The following is a 22,219-nucleotide window of genomic DNA, read 5'->3' on the forward strand; positions in this document are numbered from 1 at the left end:
AGTGAGTGAGGGTGGGGGAGAGGGGATGGAGTGAGAAGGGGTGGGGCAGGGGTGTTTGGTTTTGTGCAATTAGAAAGTTGGCAACCCTAACTTCAGCTGTGACCTTAACCTTCCCGTGCACCTGCACAATGGGGCTCAACGTACAGCCCCCCACCCCAAATGCTTGGTAGCACAGAAGGTGCTGGAGAAGATCTAAGCAGCCTGGTGACCTTGTCACTCTGGCTGAATGTGCAGCTCGTTAACTAGATTTTTAAAATAGCGCAGCCCAAACCCTGATTAACCAAAGCAAGTGGCATGAGTGGGCCTGACTGGGAATTCAACAGCATGTGACCCATGGACTCCCTGGGGGTCCGGCAGAGTATTTATGTCCCCAAAGCTAGGCCTAGCTTTAAAATCAATTTTCTAGCAGTTGTCACTGACCCTGCAGTGGATTCAGCCGCCCACCGCAACATCCAGATGGCACAGAGCGATGTGGCTTTATCTGCAGGAAAACACAGAGCCCAGGTTTCCGTTCCCAGCAGCTCTCCGCTGAGGTGGCATCATGGAGTTACTCCTGCTTTGCACTGGGATGAGGCCCACGAAATCCAGGCGAGAACATAGGCTCATTATGTGGTCGAGCATCTCACATTTCTGTCTCACCTTGCAGCCAAGGTGCCCGAGGCACTGAACAGCATCCCCTCCTCTGGCCCTGGAGCGGGGACGTAGATGCCGGTCAACGAAGCAGAGCAACACGACAGCTGGGCAGGCCTTCGCCATCGCGCTGCTCTGGTTTCATTGTGGGTAACTTGGTGCAGTTCACAGACAGGCGCTCCAACACCACGGTCCATGTAGGCCGCTTATCCAGGCCTGACCTGACCCTGCTTAGCTTAATAAAGCCAACAGGATCACACCCACAGCTGCTAAGACAGCAGACAACACTTGATGGGGCAGGAGCAGTCGTGGGCTTAGGCGTGTTTGACTTATTGCTCTGCAATGTCCTTGCGCACAGCCCACTATGCTCCGTTCCACTGTCCCTGTCTCTGGCAAAGAAGTCACTGGGTGACCGTGAACAGGGCTCTGCAAATGCTGCAGCCAGAGATGACAGGGAGCCACTGAGCCCAGTTCAGGTTACAGGGACCAGTTCAGTCTTTGGTTTCACTGCCAGCAAGGAGCCCCAATGGTTCTGGTAATTTTGGTAATGGGTGCCTCTCCTCCAGCCGTTAGACTGAGACCCACCCAACTCATCTCACCCAGGCTCACGGCCAGCCCCTAACGGAGCTGAAAGGCTCCACAGCCCAGAGCCAGTCCCAGAGCCAGGGCTTCATTTACATGGTCAGTGCCCTATTGCGCAGCCAGCTCCATTGGCTGCATCCCAGCGTGCAAATCTCACAGCTGCCCTCCCGTTTCTGCTCCAGTTCCTTTGGCTGCATCATAGCACATGCGTAAACCTACCCGGCCTCCCATTCTGCCCCAGCCCGATCGCTGCATCATTGCACCGGTGAATCCCAGATTGGTGCCTGCCTACCTCTTTCCCCCTGGATCCCAAGTTCATCTTCCCACTGGAGCTGGGGAAGCCCGCACAGGGGTATGGCCCTGAAGTTGCTCCCATATGGTCCCATTTTCCCAGCGGCTAATTGCACAATGTGATGAGCGGAGGGCTCTGCCCTGTGACCTGGGGGAGGCTGCAAACACCAGCTGCCTCGCCTCGCCTGGCCTGCTCGTAGCAATGGTGGGCGACAGGCAACAGGCCCACATGCTCGGGGCGGGGAAGGGGGGGATAACCTGCCCTCCAGCCTCCTCAGCGACAGCCCATGGGACAGGTCTGTCTCCATTGTTCCACCTGAGCCGCTCCCCATTAACCTTCCCCCTGCCAGGGCCTGACTCCTAAACGAGGAAGGAAGGAAGGAAAGGGGGAGTGAGCAGCTTTCTCCCCGCTCGTGGCTGGCAGATGCCAGGCACACTCCTCTAGCCGGCCAGCACCTCCCAGTCCCAGTAACCCTCCCAGCTGTCTCTCTCATGGCTTCAGCATCTCATTCCCAAGTCAACAGGTGATTTAGCCCTCTCCCCCTGCCTGCTCCCTCCAGCTATAGCAACAAAGCCTTGCACATGTTTCTTTTTCGTACAGGCTGCTTCTGCGCAGGACAAAGTGGTCGTGTTGGATGGAACTCTAGGAACTCACTGCAGCCATAGGCTTAAGGCCAGTGGTATTTTTGCAGGGGAGCAGAGATGGAGAGGCACCAACAGGCGTTAATAGATCCATCTTCTATGTATCGCTTGTGTGTTTAGTAGGGGCGTGCTCCGCCTTGGGAAGAAGAAACATTTCTCAGTGGGGGGTTGGCGAGGGCCAGTGCAGGGGAGGGGGCGTGTTTACGGAATAGCAACGGTCAGCTCCTGTGCCTTATCCCCTGCAGCTAGAATCACCTGAAAGGAGGCACCAGAGAACTAAGAACGCAGGACAACCTGCACTAGGAAAGCTTTGTTGCCCCCTCATGGCAGGTCCCCGTCGGAGAAGATTCTACGACACTGAGCGGCGTTACTCCTTTAGCTCAAGTGACGGAGGTTCAGACTTTGAGAGCTGAAGGCCCCGGGTTCAAATGCTGCTGACGGCCCAGGCTGTGGAGAGGCTTTAAAAAGGCAGATAACTCAGTGCTCGGTCACATGTCTGATCTCGTGCTGGGAGAGAGAGATGACGACTCCAGGGGAATGGGAGATCTCTGGCTGGCGGAGAAGGAATTTAAAAAAGGGAGAGAGAAGTGGGTGAAAGAAACGTTTATGAGAAAGATTCTCGAAAGGATAGCAGCCATTAATCAGTTCTCTCTTAAGGGCTTTGTAGGGGGGCAGATATCTGTGCAGATTTTCCAATCCCTCAGCAGAATCTGGAAGAAACTGTACACAGAATTTAACATTCTTTACAGCTGGCAAGCAGCCTTAGTGGTCCTGGGGAATGGGAGGAAACAGCAAGGCTATGCACTGTGAGAAAGGGCATCATCTCGTCTGAGCAAGTCACACTGGTTGGAATGGGGCAAATGGGTTCTCCCTGGAGGCTGAGGTGACAGGACCTGAGGAGTGGGTTTTGGGGTGCAGGTGAAAGAAGGGGCGAGATGCGCTCTGTTGCAGCTCAGCTTCTGGCTGGGATCCTGGCTTGCTACATTTTATCATCAGATCAAAAAGGAGGAAAACCAGGGTAACCCATGTGCTTCCCCTCTCACGTGTGTACACGTGTACTCAATACTTGTGCGTTAGCTCTCCCTCCTGCTTGGAACTGCACTATTTGAGAGAAGAGCTAGCCCTTGTTATCCTATAGCTGCATTATCCTGTGAGCACCTATCTCTGGGGTAGAACTTGGCAGTTCTTCAACATTACAGAAGAGTTTTGGACAGAAAGGGAAGAATACCACCTGAAATAAAACTACGGGAGGGAATTTACAGAAGCAGAAAGGTATAGTCTAGGGTTATGAATATGCCCAAAACATCAGGGCTAACAGTGACCAGAAGTGGTCAGAACCTTGGTCTAACATCCTCTCTGCCAGTTCAGCACCACAAATGCCATGCTGGGGTATTGGATTGTCAACAGCCCAAAGGAAAGTGTGTCACTTGCTGAATGACCAGGGCCGCTTTAGTTTTCCCTAGGAGCCTCTCATCCCAATATTGACCAGAGTGGACTCTCCTTAGCATGGGGGATATGACAAAATCACAGGCCAAGGCAGCATGGCTGGATCCGTTGAAAGATTTAGCAAATATTTTGGCAATAGGACATAGACAAGGCAGTTCAGTGGCCTAAGCCCTCAGTATATTTAGATTGGAAGTGCTTCAGGGCAGGGGCTGTCTCTCACTGTGTGTTTATATTGAGCCTAGAACAATGAGGCTCCGATCTCTACATGTTACTGTAATACAAATACATTAATACTTTTACAAACAATATTCAAATAAAGCTTCCTGGACCACGTTTCTGGGTTGAGTCAGTGTGCAAGTTATTTTCCCCTCCCCTTCTTAATCGTTTCTGATCAAGCTCACATTTAAAACACGAATAGGAATCTATTTCATGCTATATATTTTTTTGAGCATCTAAAGAATTTCCACATTTAGTCTGAATCAAGTACACAACTGAGACGGCAGATCAAATCTGGGTAGGAAACATGTAATGATTCCAACTGGAATTTGGCCAGGACAAAAGCACTAATTGATACTTAGCACTTATCATTTTAATCGGCGAGTACATTATAAATATTAACTAACTAATCACTAGGGCCAACTCCATGATCTTGCAAAAAAGTGCTGTGGGATCTTTAACGATCAGGCAGGATCAGGGCCTTGGGTTTAACATCTCCTCCAAAAAGTGCCCCTCAGCCAAAGCCCTAGCATGACATTGAACAACAAAGAAGAATGTCATCTTTCAAGTTCCCAACATCATTTCCGTAGGCTAGCGCATGGGTCTAGAACCTGAAGGGGACTATGAACGAAAAAGTGAGACCCATTTGCCTAAATTCATTGTTCAAGCTGAGTGATGTGCAAAGAGTAAACAAGTGAGTTTTAAAAAATGTTCACTTAATAATCTAAGGCCTGGATCATGCAGACTCTTATGGCCACACACAGCTTTACTCAGTTGAATAGTTTTATTGGAGTCAATGGGATTACGCACCTGAGTCAAGTTACTCAGGTGTGTGTAGATGTCTGCAGGGAAAGGCCCTAAGATATTAGCAACATGTAAGCAACAACAAAAAAAGTTACTACACATTTACCACCTGATAGTCTCCCTTTTAAAAACATCTTCCCTCCATTTACCAAAACTATGCAAAGACCTACAAACTGAGAGACTCCAGGTGCAGACACATTTGTAACAATTTATTGAATGAGGCAATAATAGACAGAATGGGAAAACAACAGGTATTCCATGCTCTGCTACTTGACTGTTTGGTTTTCTTTCCTTTTTCTGGGGAGAATGTCTTAGACTGTAAGAACGTTATTTCATCGCCAAAGAAACACTGACTTTAAAGCCACTGGACATCTTCACAACGACAATAAAAAATAATAATAGTTAAAAAAAATAAATCGGAAAAGCAGGGCTGTTTCTACGGAAATGTTTCCCTCCCCTCCTTAAAGTACAGAAAAACATATACAAAGAACATTTGATATTTTCATATAAAACAAGTAAATACAAGAATCTGAAAACTTTCTCGAAGGTGGAGCAAGACGTGGAGAATTTTGTTAAATGGCCACTTAAAATAAAAAAAATTAAATACCATGCACAATTGCACACACCGAAGGCGGGTGTGGCTAAAAGGAGGGAGGAGCTTGCCTGGGGGAGGGGCAGTGTTTGTTGGTTTTGGGAAGCAAAGGTTTGGCCCATTGGAAAGTCAAAGTAAAATCAGCCACTGAAAACACACCAGGCGTTTTTCTGTCTAGAGGTTTTCACATGAAGTAGATTAAAAAACTAGCAGCAGCAAAGCCGTGCTGGAGATGCACATACAGCAGAAACAGGTGCATGACCTGGGGAACGCGAACTGGGTCAGGGGGCTATGGGAGGAGTCGGTTTGACCCTCATATTTATTGAACAAGGAAATACTGTGGGGATTGGATATTCCAGGATGGGTAGAGGCTGTGATAGGGGACGTCTGTTTCATACAGTCCTATCACAGCTCTGATAATACCAGTGACAGACATAGCTCAGGTGAACTCAATGTATCTCTCAGCAACGGGGCTGAATAAGATTCAGGTATAAAACGAGTCCTGGGGAGATGCAGGGGAAGGAAGAATTTGCCCTAGTCAGTAACTCCTCACTTTCTTAACAGCCTTCCCCTTCCTCAGCACCCCAGCCAAAGCCCCCCAAGAGAGTCGCCACTGCAGTCTAAATTTACAAACATGAAAGAATAAAGAGAAAGGTCTAAAATGTCAGCTCCATTTCCATAGCAGAGAAGATAAGGGCAGGTCTTGAGCGTGGATTACAGGAGAGCAAGGCAGGGGCATGGGTGGAACTCTCCATGGAAACTTCAACTTAAGAACTTCAACGGCAGAGTTTTCCTCTCTTACGGGGACTGCGGGGTAATCAATTGCTGTCCTCTGAGGAGCTTTATCCCTTCAAAAAGCTACTGCTGCCCCTACACAATCATGCCTGCGCCTTCCCCGAGGAGAGACTTTTTCCAAACGCGCTCTCTCACTCTCTTTTGAAACCTAATTCTCAAAGCGATGGGGCAGAGGGGCCGACCCCAGGAGCCACCACAGAACTCGCTGCCGGTTTAGCGGGCAGCAGCGCTGTTGGAACGGTCTCCAGTCAAGGGCACAGCCGCTTCCTACAGGGGGTGGCAATCTTCCCATCTTGCCCTGATTCTAAGGAGAGAGATTTCATGCGGGGGTTTGGGGGGGTGTGTGTGTTTTGATTTCAATCTCCTCAGAATGAAAGTCCATTACCAATTGGCTTTCCACTCCCGCAAGATCAGCGCGGCACTATAAAAATGCACTTAACACATCCTCTGCTATTTTGTTTTTCCTTTTAAAAAAAGGTTAACGAAACCTTTGCTTCCAAAGCGGAGAGACTCAATACCACCTGATTGCATCTCTGAAGAGGCGTAAAAAAATTATTCACGTAAGAGACGAGGAAAAACATCATCATGATCCTGCCGGGGCAGCGGCATCACTGTTCCAAGGTCACAACCTCCACTGCCTGACCATCCATGGTGACGGCACTGTCTGCTATCCTCGTAGTAACGGGAGCCATGGCGACCTGAACGGGACCATTCCCCTGGGCAAGGCTGGTTACCACCGTCTGGTACATGCTGACGGGGATCTGGACGAGCCCTGCGGAGACAAAAGTAGGCGATGGGATTTGCAGATAGTTCAGTCATTTCAACTGGACAAATCAAAGGACTCAAGCATGTTTTGATACATCTTTTATCATGCGTGTGTTGCTATTATTTACATAGCTCCAAATCAGAATCATACAGTTTAAGGCCAGAAGGGACCAGATCATTTAGATAGAGATCTCTTGGCTATCACAGGCCACCAGCACCACTCAGCACCCAGACACTAACCCCAAAATTAGATCGAAGTATTACAGCCCACAGGAGACTAAACTACTGTGTGCCACAGGCAGAGAACAGGAAGGACCGAGGTGCACCAGTGCCCACGGCCCCTGCAATGGCAGAAATACCCTGATGATCCTGGCATGTGACCCACACTCCAAGCCACAGAAGAAGGTAAAACTCACACCTGGTCACTGCCAATCTGACCTGGGGGGAAATTCCTTCCTGACCCCCACATATGGTGATCAGTGAGACCCTGGGTACATGAGCAAGAACCAGGTGACTAAGAATGTGAGAGAGAGACTGCTTGGTGCCGTCTCAGAGCATTGACCCTCCCTGTGCAGTGTCCCATCTCCAGCCATGCACACCCCTGGTGCTTCAGAGGAAGGGGACAAAAAGACAAAACAAAAAAACCCACCCAACCACAGAATACATGCAGGGAGGAGAGGAAAGATATCCCTTCCTCACCCGCACAGGTGACCAGATGAGCTCTAGGAACATAAAAGACATGCACTGAAAGGGACCCCACAGGCTGCTGAGCCCTGCCCCCAACCATCATAAGCTATCCTGTCATACAATCCCACTCATAAATTTGTCCAGCTCTCTCTCAAAACGAATTGTTTCTCCCACAATTGCTATTGGGAGGTTGTTCTAAAACCTCATTCCTCTGCTGATTAGAAACCTTCTTCTAATTTCTGGCCTGAGTCTGTTCATGGCCAATTTATGCCCATTTGTTTTGGTGCCAACCACTGTCCTTTAGCTTAACTAGCGGTTCACCCTCCCTGGTGTTTAACCCCTAACAAATTTGGAGCAAGTATTCAGATCCGCTCTCAGCCTTCATTTTGCTAGGCTAAATAAGCCATGCTCTTCCAGTTTCTTCTCTTAAGATAGGCCCTTCCTTCTCCTGATCGTGTTAGTAGCTCTTCTCTGTGCCGGTTCCAGTTTGAATTCATCTTTCTTGAATATGGGGTACAGAACTGTACACATATTCCAGAGGAGGTATTCCAATGGGTACATGGTGGCATACACGGGGAGAAGGTGTGGCCATGAAACAAAGGCTCTAAGGGCCCACAGTGCTACACTGCAAGAAAGGTGAGTGATTGGAGTTGGAATGCGTTGAAGAACAGGCTGGTTTCAAGGCGCACGGGAGCTCTGTGTATACTGACTGGGAGGCTGGTTCACATATCAGTATGCAAAGGCATAAAAGCAAGAGTAAGTGATGGGGACCTAGGAACTGGACAGGATCAGGGACTGGCCAGAGCAAGAGTGGAAGGGACATATTAGAGAAGGGAAAGTGGAAGTGGGGGCCCTGGAGGGGAAGAGGGGAAGGCTAGTATAGGATTCAGGAAGGGATGGGGAGACCCGTTTAGAGCAGCTGGAAAGTGACTTTGGCAGTAACCAAACACCTTGTCATTGTTAAACCCAAACCAATTTTAAACAGTGCAATTTATTTCCCAGTTGAGGCTGTGTGTTAACTGTCTGCATTTCGCTCAGCTGAGAAAATGAGACCGGGCTGGTCAGTTTCTCCCCTGAGCCTCTCACTTTAGTACAAGGATTCCAGACTGCTTGTAAATTCTCCAGCCCCACCCAGCCACGAGAGCAAAGCTGTTTTCATTCAGATGTTAAGGAATATGTTCATGGGAAAAAAAAAAATCTGTTATCTGTGTTGTGTCCCAAGCTGCCTCATGGATCAGACTGGACAAGGTTCCTAGTACTGAATTTGGACTTAACATGAGCGAAGGCGAGAAGAGAGAGGAACAGTCTGGATTAAAGCTGGACAAGGTCACAGAAATCAGCCAGTAACTCAGTTTGTGGACACATCTTTGGGCCCGTGCAGCATGAATTCAGCTCTCTTATCCATATGCATTATGATACAGTCTTCAATTACATAATCATGTACTATTTTTTCCACGGGACTCCTGCTTCCGTCAGTGAATGGATAGTTATTCAACATCCCTTTTATCTTCCACATTCAGTGTGTTGCCTGAGGTTTTGTTTAAGGCACGCCATTCAAACCCTGCTCTGAATACAAAATTATTCATCTACTCATGGCGTTTCTACGGCACTTTCACCATGATGGCTGAGTGCTTCTCACACATTAATGAGGTACGTGTGGTAAGGTGGTGGTATCCCCATTTCACAGATGTGAAACTGAATGATTAAGGCCAAAATTATCAAAGGTCGCCCCTATTTTGGGTCTCTGACTTTAGACGTCTCGGGCCTGATTTTTCAGAATAATTAGCAATTTTATATTTCTATCTTAAAAGCACAGCTCGCTTCAATCAACTTCAATAGCAGGTGTGCGTACACAGCATCCCTCTAAATCTGGCTCCCAAGGTCTCACATCGGGCACTCAGAAAACGAGGCACACGCAATTAGTGGCTGCTTTATGACAAGTTCTGTTTAAGTGATTTGCCCAGGAACTGTGCAGCAGAGGCCCAGAGAGAGTCCAGTTCTCTAGGGGCAACCATCAACTGCCTTCACCATGAGATCATCCTTTCTCTTCCTGCAGTCCCCTGCTTCATTCACTACACACCTTCCAACTTCCACAAAGAGAAAGGCAGGAGTCTTACAGACAACAGCCTGATTCACTATACAACCATCATTTGTTCCCAGAGCACCAGTCAGCCTGCCCCTTTATCCCTAGAACTGCCACCAGCCTCTCTGAAATAAACCTAATTTCTTCCTATCAGCTTTTCTTCTTTTAGCTATCGACTCCTGCTCTCATGATCATTTACACTGCTACGGTTTAAGGTCCAATTATGTGTCTGTAAAGCTTCACGCTCACTTCTGGTGCTATCGGAATAATCCTGTGATGTGGTATGACAAATTCAGGTTAGTTTACTGCTTGGACAATAAGAAAACGTATTAAGGCCCCAGAGGTTTCTGTACAGTTGGGCAATTAAGTGACGTACAATAATTGCAACAAAGGTGCAGCCTCTTGCCTTCCAGTAACACTGTGGTACATGCACTTGGATGCAGGGCAGAGCAAGGGAAAGCTGTAGCAATTTTGGCTAGACTACGGAATCCTAGAAATTAGCAAAGGAAATGACTTATTAGATCATCTAGTCGATGCCCCTGGCTAGTGCAGAATTGTCCCTTACGCAGACCAAGTTCAAATCATTCTGGATAGCTGGATCTTTGATCCAGGTTTTCCAGACAGAGGAGTCTACTGTCAAACCACTATCCTGTTTGGGCAATTTGACTCAGATTTCACTAGCCGAGGTCAGGACCCCTATCCCCAGAGGACACTATTTAATGACAGGAGGCAGCAGAATGTGTTTCCGTGTCCTCGGGTCACTTTTTGTGCAGACAGAAAAGCTTGTGTCTTAATCATGCTGGCCAGGAGGGTACCCCAGAGTTTGAGAGGGCACAGAGTTCAGTAATACTTTGCACTGTGCTAGCCCCTTTCATCTGCAGATCTCAACACATACTGCAAACAATTAAGACTCACAAACCCCCTAGGAAGTAGGTATTCGTCTGCCCACTTTACAGATGGTACCAAGATCCAGAGGGGTTAAGTACCTGCCCCAAGGTCACACAGCGAGTCACTGGCAGGATCCGGAATAGAGAGAAGAGATCTGCTTCCCAGGGCCCTACTGTAACCAACAGCACCACCCCCGTAAAAAAAAAAGAAAAAAAAGTCTTAGATGGACTAGTCAAGAAAACCTTGCAGACTTCAGTTTGTAGAGGAGGCAGGCAGCAACCCGGAAGCTTGGCCTTAGGCTAGCATGGAACCCGAGCACCTACCAGACACACAAGAAGCTGGCAGATCTCCACTCCAGGCAGCTAGACTTACTGGTCCTAAAAGTTCTCATTGTGCCACACTGGCCGAATGGGTCTCCTGGCCTACTTAGGAGTGACATTCCAAAGACTTCGCACAATGCAAGGGACTGACTCTCTCTTATTGGCCAGGGAACACGCAAGGTTACAAAGCTTGACCCCCCTGCGATGTACAAAGGGGAGCATCGGCGCACACTAGGATCCAGCCGTTGCCAGCCAGAGAAAGGGTCTTTACTGAGAGGGGGAGACTGAATGGGCTCAGTCTCTCTGGGAAGGATGGATTCCTGGTATCAGGGGTGTAGTCAAGCCCAGCCCCGCCTCCGACACAGCAATACCTTAGAGCAGGGAATTATCCATGAGAGAGAGGCGCCCTTCTATGTGGGATTAAACTAAATTGCCACAGCCTCTGAGGTAGAAGCCTTTTTGACAGTAGTGGCAGTAAACCAAGGAAGGAGACAGGCGATGGCTGTAAAGTCTGCTGTGCATTAAAGCAGAGATGATCACCCTTGGGAGAGATACGATTAAATGGCAGATACACCGTAATCAGGTCTAGGATTGTCCCTGCACTGCATCTGCTAAAACCTGGACCCTGATTAGCCCTAATCTAGCTGGCACATGTTAATCTAAAGCATGGGTTTGGGATCCTTTCAATTGTATTAAATAGGCAATCCCTTACACAAAACTTTTGGGGCTATGCAAATACAAGTATCTGCAAAGAGGGAACAATTCCTTGAAGGAGATATGGCTATTACTGAGAGAGACAGCAGGCAGAAAGCATCATACTGCTTCTTGCCAACAGATGAGCGGGATACGGCAGAGTTCCATGGCGCAATGCCACACTTCAGCTGCGCACACAGTTCAGATCTGCTCCTGCCAGGTGAAGGCCCATAAACAAACATTATTAATAATGCAACCAACCCGCACAGACAACAGAAGGTTTTCAAAGCAACGGAGTGCAGAGATGGAGCAGGGACATACATTCACTCCTCTTTGTGAAGGGATTTTCTTCCTGAAACCATACCTCACCCACCACTACTCACTAACAACATGGCCTCCAGCCATTCTGCTTCCCTCCTTCAAATCCTCATTCAAGACCCACTTCTGTCATGTTACCTATGTTATTTGTGTTGGGATAGGGCCCGAAGGCCCCAGTCTTGATCAGGATCCCATCTTGCTGGGGACTAAACATAATGAGTGTGTTCCTGCCCCAACAAACTTAAGTCTAAATGACAAGCAGATGCAACACACGGGTAACAAACGAACAGGAAGAAGAGGAATGGTTATAAGATCCATGTACGCAGGCCAGCTGTGTGCACAGCTAGACGGCTTAGAGACAAACTTTTAAAAATAAATGATAAAATCTAAACCAATAAATCAAATCTGAATCAGCTGTCCCCGCAACTTGCCACTTGCAGCTACCTGTGCCTATCACTGTGAAAGTGGGTCTTGAAGGATAGGAGAGTGGCTTTATGGAATAGTTCAGAGGGGACTTTCTAAGGGGCAGGCTGGAAACAAGCCCAAAGGAGCCTGTGGGAAATGCAGAAAAAGGCCAGCGTCACTGGCAGGGGAATGGGGTTCTGCGACAGGACACTAGAGTAGATAAGCAGGAAGGAACAGAGCTGTGTAGGGCCTTACAAGTAGGAACAAGAGCCTTGAATCTGATGTAGTGAAGGAACAGGAGCTGGTTAGAGGGATACAAAGGAGGGCTAGATACGGACAATGCCAGGCCAGACAAATCATCTTAGTAATTCTATTTTGTATGGACTAAAGGAGAAGGAAGTTGCAATATTCAAAGATGATGCTCAGGCTACAGGCCTGAGTGACAGGGAGGATGGTTGTGTTCTCAGCCATTACCTCCAGCGGGAAGGTGCTGGGTGGGCTGGGTGATGAGGAAGTCACCTTTGGCTATGTTGAGTTTAAGTGAAATCAATGAAATCAGCCCATTGCTAATGGCGAGACTGAAGGCCATAGGGGAGCTGCTGTATTTATTTTTACACAAGTGGACTGCTTTACCCCTTTCTCTGTTGCTGGTCTCTGATTATGAGCTCTCTTGGGCAAGGATGGAGGCTTATTCCCCAGAGGTCTCAGTAGGGAATGTTCCATCGTGATCAGAGTAGAAGACAAGCTGGCACTAAAGACAGAACAGGGCCACACACCTGTAAAGAGCGATCAGCTGTTGTGACCTGCACAGGACGTGCCACGTTTGTCTTTCTCCCAGAGGACAGAAGCGACTTCGTCTGTACACAGTGAAAGCTGGCCTCCATATTTGAAGAGAAGGTTAAAAGGACTAGAGACCCAAGTATAAACCCTGCGTTGCATCAAAGAAAATGAAGACTTTCTGGGTAGAAGTCAGCGTTTGATACTGCAGGCACAGCATGCTAAAGTATCAGAGAGGGTAGTAGAGAACGGGGAAGAAAATTGGCAACATGTGACCTCCCGAAGAAGAAAGAGGAGAACCCATGTACTCCCAATGCAGATAGAGGTAAGAAACTATTTTCAGGCTCTCTACACAGGTACTACGGTGGAGAATGGTTTGGAAGAGTCATCTGAGGGAAGGGATCAGAAGGAGACCCCATCAACCGGAAGGTATGGGATGCATTGTCCTAGGGATCGGGGTTCCACGACCACCACTCCCAAGAGGAGGAGACGGCTGGTGGTGGTCGGGACTCCCTCCTAAGGAGGACGGAGTCATGCATCTGCCGTTCAGACTGGGAAACTTGAGAAGTGTGCTGCTTGCTTGGAGCTAGAATTCAGGATGTGATGGAGTGTCTGCCGAGACTGATCAAGCTCTCAGACCGCTACCCCTTCCTACTTCTCCACGTGGGCACCAATAATGCTGCCAAGAACGATCAGCAGGTCACTTGAGCAGGTCACTGCAGACTACGTGGCTCTGGGAAGAAGGATAAAGGACTTTGAGGGGCAAGTCGTGTTCTCATCCATCCTTCCTGTTGAAGGAAAAGGCCCAGGTAGGGACCATAGAATAGGGAGGCAAATGCGTGGTTACGCAGGTGCTGTCGGAGAGAGGGCTTTGGATTCTTTGATCATGGGATGCTGTTCCAGGAAGAAGGATTGCTAGGAAGAGATGGGATCCACGTAATGGAGAGAGGGAAGAGCATCTTCGCAGGCAGGCTTGCTAACCTAGTGAGGAGGGCTTTAAACTAGGTTCGCCCGTGGGTGGTCATATAAGCCCAGAGGTAAGTGGGATACCGGTAGGAAACACAAGGAGGAGTGTGCAACAGGAGAGGCCTCCTGATTCATAGTGAGAAAGCAGGGCAATTGGCTAATTATCTTAGGTGCCTGTACATGAATGCAAGAAGCCTGGGAAATAAGCAGGGAGAACTGGAAGTCCTGGCACACTCAAGGAACTCTGATGTGATTGGAATAACAGAGACTTGGTGGGGTAACTCACATGACTGGAGCTCTGTCATGGAGGGGTATAAACTGTTCAGGAAGGACAGGCGGGGGAGAAAAGGTGGGGGAGTTGCACTGTATGTAAGAGAGCTTTGTGATTGCTCAGAGCTCCAGTATGAAACCAGAGAAAAACCTGTTGAGAGTCTTTGCGTTAAGTTTAGAGGCGAGAGCAACAAAGGTGATGTCATGGTGGGCGTCAGCCATAGACCACCAGACCAGGAGGATGAGGTAGACAAGGGTTTCTTCAGACAACTAACGGCAGTTTCCAGATCACAGGCTCCGGTTCTCATGGGGGACTTCAGTCACCCTGACATCTGCTGGGAGAGCAATACAGCGGTACACAGACAATCCAGGAAGTTTTTGGAGAGTGCTGGGACAACTTCCTGGTGCAAGTGCTGGAGGAACCAACTAGGGGCCATGCTCCTCTTGACCTGCTGCTCACAAACAGGGAAGAATTGGTAGGGGAATAGCAGTGGGTGGCAACCTGGGCAGCAGTGACCATGAGATGGTCGAGTTCAGGATCCTGACAAAAGGAAGAAAGGAGAGCAGCAGAATATGGACCCTGGACTTCAGAAATGCAGATTTTGACTCCCTCAGGGAACTGATGGGCAGGTTCCCCTGGGAGGCTAAAATGAGGGGGAAAGGAGCCCAGAAGAGCTGGCTGTATTTTAAAGAAGCCTTATTAAGGACGCAGGAGCAACCCATCCCAATGTGCAGAAAGAATAGCAAGTATGGCAGGCTTGGCTTAACAGAGAAATCTTCAGTGAGCTTAAACACAAAAAGGAAGCTTACAAGAAGTGGAAACTTGGACAGATGACTAGGAAGGAGTATAAAAGTATTGCTTGAGCATGCAGGGGTGGAATCAGGAAGGCCAAAGCACAGTTGGAGTTGCAGCTAGCAAGGGATGTGAAGGGTAACAAGAAGGGTTTCTACAGGTAATGTGGAAAAAGCTGAAGTACTCAATGCTTTTTTTGCCTCAGTCTTCACAGACAAGGTCAGCTCCCAGACTGCTGCACTGGGAAGCACAGTATGGATAGAAGGTAAGCAGCTCTCAGTGGTGAAAGAACAGGTTAAGGACTATTTAGAAAAGCTGGACGTGCACAAGTCCATGCAGCCGGATCTAATGCATCCAAGGGTGCTGAGGGCGTTGGCTGATGTGATTGCAGAGCCATTGGCCATTATCTTTGAAAACTTGTTGTGATCAGGGGAGGTCTTGGACAATTGGCAAAAGGAAAATATAGTGCCTATCTTTAAAAAAGGGAAGAAAGAGAATCCGGGGAACACAGACTGGTCAGCCTCACCTCAGTCCCTGGAAAAATCATGGAGCAGGTCCTCAAGGAATCCATTTTGAAGCACTTGGAGGAGAGGAAGGTGATCAGGAACAGTCAACATGGATTCATCAAGGGCACGTCATGCCTGATCAACCTGATTGCCTTCTATGATTGGATAACTGGCTCTGTGGAGATGGGGAGAGCGGTGGACGTGATTTACCTTGACTTTAGCAAAACTTTTGATACCGTCTCCCACAGTATTCTTGCCGCAAGTTAAAGTAGTAAGGATTGGATGAATGGACTATAAGGTGGATAGAAAACTGGCTAGATCGTCGGGCTCAATGGCTTGATGTCTAGTTGGCAGCCAGTATCAAGCGGAGTGCCCCAGGGGTCAGTCCTGGGGCTGGTTTTGTTCAACATCTTCATTAATGATCTGGATGATGGGATGGATTGCGCCTTCAACAAGTTCACAGATGACACTAAGCTAGGGGAGAGGTAGATATGCTGGAGGGTAGGGAAAGGATCCAGAGTGACCTAGACAAATTGAAGGATTGGGCCAAAAGAAATCTGATGAGGTTCAACAAGGACAAGTGCTGAGTCCTGCACTTAGGACGGAAGAATCCCATGCACTGCTACAGGCTTGGGACCAACTGGCTAAGCAGCAGTTCTGCAGAAAAGGACCTGGGGATTACCGTTGATGAGAAGCTGGATATGAGTCAACAGCGTGCCCTTGTTGCCAAGAAGGCTAATGGCATATTGGGCTGCTTTAGTAGAAGCACTGCCAGCAGATCGAGGGAAGTGATTATTCCCCTCTATTCGGCACTGGTGAGGCCACATCTGGAGTATTGCATCCAGTTTTTGACCCCCCACTGCAGAAAGGATGAGGACAAATTGGAGAGAGTCCAGCAGAGGGCAACACAAATGATTGGGACTGGGGCACATGATTTATGAGGAAAGGCTGAGGGAACTGGGATTATTTAGTCTGCAGAGGAGAAGAGAAGAGAGAGGGGGGATTTGATTGCAGCCTTCAACTATCTGAAGGGGCGGTTCCAAAGAGGATGGAGCTAGGCTGTTCTCAATGGTGGCAGATGACAGAACAAGGAGCAATGGTCTCAAGTTGCAGTGGGGGAGGTCTAGGTTGGATATTAGGAAAAAATATTTCACTAGGAGGGCAGTGAAGCACTGGAAAGGTTACCTAGGGAGGTGGTGGAATCTCCATCCTTAGAGGTTTTTAAGGCCCGGCTTGACAAACCTTGGCTGGGATTGGACTAGATGACCTCCTGAGGTCTCTTCCAACCCTCATCTTCCATGATTCTATGGGTCAGACCAATGGTTCATCTAGCTCAGTATTCTGTCTCTGACAGTGACCAGTTCCTGAGCTTTAGGGGGAGTGTATAGAACAGGGCAATTTAGAGAGATCCATTTGTCTTCCTTTCCTGGTTTCTGGCAGTCAGAGGTTTAGGTTTGCCCCGAGCATGGGGTTACATCCCTGACTATCCTGGCTAATAACCATTGATGGACCTATCCTCCAGGAACTTTAGTTCTTTTCTGAACCCAGTTATATTTTTGGCCATCACCACATCCCATGGCAACGAGTTCCATAGATTAGTTGTGGGTTGTGTAAAAATGTATTTCCTCTTGTTTGTATTAAACCTGTTGCCTATTCATTTCATGGGGTAGGCCCTGGGTTTTGTATTGTGGGAAAGGGTAAACAACACTTGGGTAAACAGTGTTCAAGGTTTAGGTGTACTATGGTTTAGGTATATAGTGCCATTCTGATGTTTTTCGGTGATATTTTCTATCCCTTTCCTAATAGTTCCTAACACTGCCAGCCTTTTTGATTGCTGCTGTGCACTGAGCTGAAGTTTTCAGAGAACTGCCCACAATGACTCCAAGATCTCTTTCTTGAGTGGTAACAGCTAACCCAGAACCCATCTTTATATATGTGTAGTTGGGATTTTCCTTTTAATGTGCATTCCTTTGCATTTATCAATGCTGAATTTCATCTGCCATTTTGTTGCCCAGTCACCCAGTTTTGTAAGATACCCCTGTAACTCTTCACAGTAGCTTTGGACTTAATTACCTTGAATAATTTCAGTATCATCTGCAAACTTTGCCACTTCACTGTTCACTCCTTTTTCCAGATCATTAATGAGTATGCTGAGCAGCACAGATCCCAGTACAGATCCGTGGGGGACCTCGCTGTTTAACTCTCTCCATTGTGAAAACGGACCATTTATTCCCATCCTATGTTTCCCTGTCTTTTAACCATGATCCATGAGAGGACCTTTCCTCTTATCCCATGACTGCTTAGTTTCCTTAAGAGCCTTGGGTAAGCAACCCTGTCAAAGGCTTTCTGAAAATCCAAGTACACTATATCAACTGAATCAGCCTTGTCCACATGCTTGTTGACCCCCTCAAAGAATTCTAACAGATTGGTGAGGCATGATTTCCTTTTACAAAAGCTGTGTTGACTCTCCCACAACAAATCTTGTTCATCTATGTGATTTAGGGTGTCTCCATTGGGGGGGTGGGGGGAAGACTAAATTTGAGATGCTCTACAGGGTCCTAACTGCAAAAAGTGTTGAGCTCCCCATTTCTGAATAGTCAGACCCTAGTGCTAGCCATCCCAAGGCACTTCACAGACATTAGATAGGGAAACTGCTCCACCCAGCATGGTTTGAAAGGACTTGCAAACTTTATTTTGTTTTGTGACCTCAAACCTGTCTTCACATCACCATGTGTCTCTGGAGGAGCCATCCTGGTCTAATCAGGTTAAAAAAGCCAACGCTCTCAAAGATGCACAACAGAGCATAACAGATCTGCCAACAGGTAGGGGATTTTACACAACAACGTGTGAACACCAATGTCGAGGTGCAACAGGGAAGCTTATGGATGGAGCATGGGTATGAATGGGGAAGCCCCAGACACCAACCTGTAAATTATAATGAATATAATGAGGCTTCAGTCCTGCCTTTTCCATAGAACATTAGCCAAACACAACAGCAAACAAAGATGCTACATTTTCCTCCAACAAACTGCAAGGGTCCCAAGGGAGATTACTGCAGCACTGCAAGTACCATAATTAAATAGTTCTTCCCCCCAACCCTCAACAGCTAAGCACTTCAAACTACCTATGTGGATGTCACCCATGTTATCTGCCATTCAGCTGCCAAATTTTTCCTAAAACTGTTAGTGATTAACTCTTTGCACAGTCCTGGTTCATCTTGTTCTATTTCAATGTGCTCCCCTCAGCTCATTCATAACCACCACAGGAGTGGATTTATCTAAGAGCTCAAAGGCTGGATAGGGACGGTTGATCTGGTACCCTACACACCGCATCACTAACACAGCATGTGCCAGGATTCCAAAGAACCACGCATACAAGGGGCTCACCCTTTTCTGGATTAATGTCAATTTATTTAACTTTAATGGGAGCTGCTGGCTATGCGGTATTCTGAAAAAGCAAGCTGCGTATTTAGGTGCATAAATGTGGACTGAGAGGCCTAACTTTAAACACCCATTTTTCAAGGTCTGGCCTTAGTCTTTTCCTGCACTCTCTTGTTGAGAGCAGATGCCTGCTGTGTGTATTGAGATTAAGCTGCTCTTTTACACATTTATCTTCTGCTGCAATCCACCAACTTCTACCTTTTCTGCTTTTCTGGCCTGGGGTTAGCATGATCTAAGGCCAAAAATCCCTCTCCTTGGGGGAGAAGCTAGAGCTCGGGAGGAGAAGAGCTGAAGACTTTTTTGGCTTTATTTTTTATATTTTCTAGCCTTTTAACTTTTCTTTTCCCTTCTTGGGAGGGGAAGGATGATCACTTGGGGCTTCCAATCACGAAGATATGGCAGAGAGGGAGCCTTGAGCCCCTGCATTCTTTTTGTCCAATATGAAATCGGAAAAGATGCATAGGGAGTACATCTCAGAAAGAGCTCAGATCTTCCTCCTGGGAAGAGAGTCAGCAAGGATTCCTTGCCAAGTGACTACTACCCACTGGAGAACCTGGGAGATGGCCCTGGAGCTTATTCAATGTGGGATGGATTAGGCGGGGAGATTTTTGGACCTACCCCTACAGAATCCTTGGCTGGAGAGGATAAGCCAGCCTGTTGAGTCTCAAGTACTGAAGAGGACTGACCTGCCCTTGTGGGAGTATCTCCTGAGGAGTCTCTGCTTTTTTGAGGGGGCGGGGGGAATGCAGAGGCCCCAGCAAGTCATCCAAACACACGGTCCTTTGCCATGGCCAAGCATGGATCTACAGGCTGGGAGCAATTGTGGCAAAATACCCCTTCTGTGGCTCCCGAGAGCATCTGTTCATGGGTGGAGCAGGTTGTGGCCCTGGGTGTACTCTGCCAAGCTATGTGGAAGAGTCTACTCACCGCAGACACACTCCCTCGTTGCTTGGCATGATGCAGTGGCTCTCCTCCTTCGGCGCCCCCTCCCGACAGCTGCTCTGGACCTGCTTTGATCTGCCTCTTCCTGTGACTTGGCTCTTCGGCCAGGTCAATAACAGTCCCACCCTTTGCAGCATGCCAATGGTTCGGCCCAACTTCAGGCTTTTGGGGCCTGCCAGCCCTTGGCTCCAGAGTCGTCATGCCCCCTGCCCTAGTAGGGGAACCAAGGCCTGCCCTCTACCCTCTGTTCCAGCCCCAGGGGCTCTGTATTAAGCAGAGGAGGAGTGTTCAGACCCCCTGCCGTACATCTGGGCTGCTTCCTACTGTGGCCGGGCTTTTCTCACAGTCTCTGCCCCGGCTTATTCTTCTGTTGGTCCCAAAACAAAGGGCAGCCCAAACTACTTATGAGAGACAAAAAGGTCCTGTACCAGGCCTACCTGTCCCAAGGAGGCTCTAGCCCCAGCCTAGCCTTCCTTCCTTCACAGGGCTAGCTCAAAAGGTCTACTCCCTCTCCCAGTCAGCCACCACTGAGCTAGGCTTTTCCTCTGTCTCCCGCCTTCAGGCTTGAAACCTTGCACGGGGGAACTGGGTGGGGCTGACTGGGGCCAGAGGCTCTGATTATCCCCTTCCTGGTCACTGAGGTCTGTATACTTCATCACAAGCTGGGATTGCAAATTCCTTCAGTTAATACTCTCAGGTGGTGTTAGTTAACACCGGGAAGCACTTTAAAAAGGTGTTTTTATTTTGACAATATTCCTTTATTCTGAAATTCTGAGCCTTTACCTTCCTCTTCTGTCATTTTGGCCTCGTTCTGATGTATCTGTAAAAACCTTATGTTCTTCTTACTTGATAAAAAAAAGGGGCTAGGAGAGGAGACAAAGAAGCAGATCGTGTTTTTCCATGGGAAACCAATTTTAAATCCTTAGCTCACGACCCTGTCGGCTAAATTACCTGTCCCTCCCTCACCTCCATATGATGCCGAGGATGACTCTAGAGCTGAATAAGGATACTCAGACCGGCTTGAGTTAGAGGCAAAGCGTGGGCATACTCTGTGTACATTTTTCCCATGCGGCTCTGCTCCTAAGACAGACACTAATGTTGGGCCTCTCTCAAGCAGGGACTGCAAGTCTGCTAAAACCTGGCCAATTTTTGTGCAAGAGAAAGAGAGAGATGTGGCAAATGGAGACGAGGAGACCAAATATGCTTATTTCCACTTGTGATCTAAACAACATTTGAACCTAGGACTCCAGAAGCCTAGTGAACTAACTACTAAGCTCCCTCGATCAGCTGGCTTTACAGAACAGAGGAGGGTAAACCTGATTAGCTGTCTGTATCATGGTCAATTCAAATATATAGGAAACCTAGTTAAAAATACTGAGAAAGAATCATAGTATCTAACTTTTACTAAAGTTAGAAACTTTAAGTTTTGTTTTCTTTTAATGAAATATAAACAGCAGTGGAGGATATTTTAGGTAGCCGGCTAACAGGTGTTATGAGGCCAAAGCTTCCTAGAGAGGGGAAACACCTAATCAGTTGCAGAGTAGATTCCTCTGCGGTCCCCAAACAAAGGATGCATCAGATATTAACCTGGTATGTTTGATCTTAGTCAAATGGCCAAGGTACAATATTATAAGTTTTTAAAACTTCTGAAGAGTAATTTAACAGAAAACTATTCTCATTATGTTTTACCATAAATATTTTAATATCACTCCTTCCCTGAAAACTATGTTAATGACAGTGCAGAATTCTACATTCTCTATTAATTTCTAGTGATTTTAAGGGCAATTGCTATGGAATCCTATTACATTTCTATTGAAATCTACTAGTTTAATCTGTATTAAAGTCTACAGGGCTTTTCCATAAAGTAAAGACTATATCTAAGCTAAATTTAGTTTTACATTTAAAACATCTTTTAGGATCCCATATTCTCTAGAGGGCCTTTGTATAATGGCAGCTGCAAGTTCTGAAGTGTGAAGGGAGAACCGCACCTGAAAGTGATGCTCTATTATTTTTATTTTTAAGGACAAAATCTATTTTAAAATATACATAACAGTAATTTGAAGTCACAATGGCATTTTAAAATGTATTTAAATTCAATTTATTTAAAACAATTTAAAGAAATACTTAACAGTTATCTCACACTCCAGTTATCTCACACACACACACCTGCATTTTTCAAATAGTTTGAGAAGGGAAGGCACTCACTCTTGGGGGCCTACCGTCTTGGTCACCCACCCCACATGGATCATGATGACTGTTAGTGAAACATATGGTTTCAGAGTAACAGCCGTGTTAGTCTGTATTCGCAAAAAGAAAAGGAGTACTTGTGGCACCTTAGAGACTAACCAATTTATTTGAACATAAGCTT

The 22,219-nt window shown here is 47.4% G+C and overlaps 1 protein-coding gene across 4 annotated transcripts in view; it reads right to left on the minus strand.

Annotated features, from left to right (window-relative positions):
• Positions 1-4,799: 4,799 nt before the first annotated feature.
• Positions 4,800-22,219, minus strand: part of NRF1 (nuclear respiratory factor 1) — a 106,578-nt gene continuing 89,158 nt past the window's right edge. For all 4 annotated transcript variants that reach the window (XM_048836742.2, XM_048836739.2, XM_048836740.2 and 1 more), the window contains one exon: positions 4,800-6,770. In XM_048836742.2, the coding sequence (XP_048692699.1) occupies positions 6,607-6,770 (164 nt within the window). In that variant the 3' untranslated portion in view covers positions 4,800-6,606. The remainder of the gene's footprint in view (positions 6,771-22,219) is intronic.

Source organism: Caretta caretta, chromosome 1 (assembly GCF_965140235.1).
Source record: "Caretta caretta isolate rCarCar2 chromosome 1, rCarCar1.hap1, whole genome shotgun sequence".
Taxonomy (NCBI): domain Eukaryota; kingdom Metazoa; phylum Chordata; order Testudines; family Cheloniidae; genus Caretta; species Caretta caretta.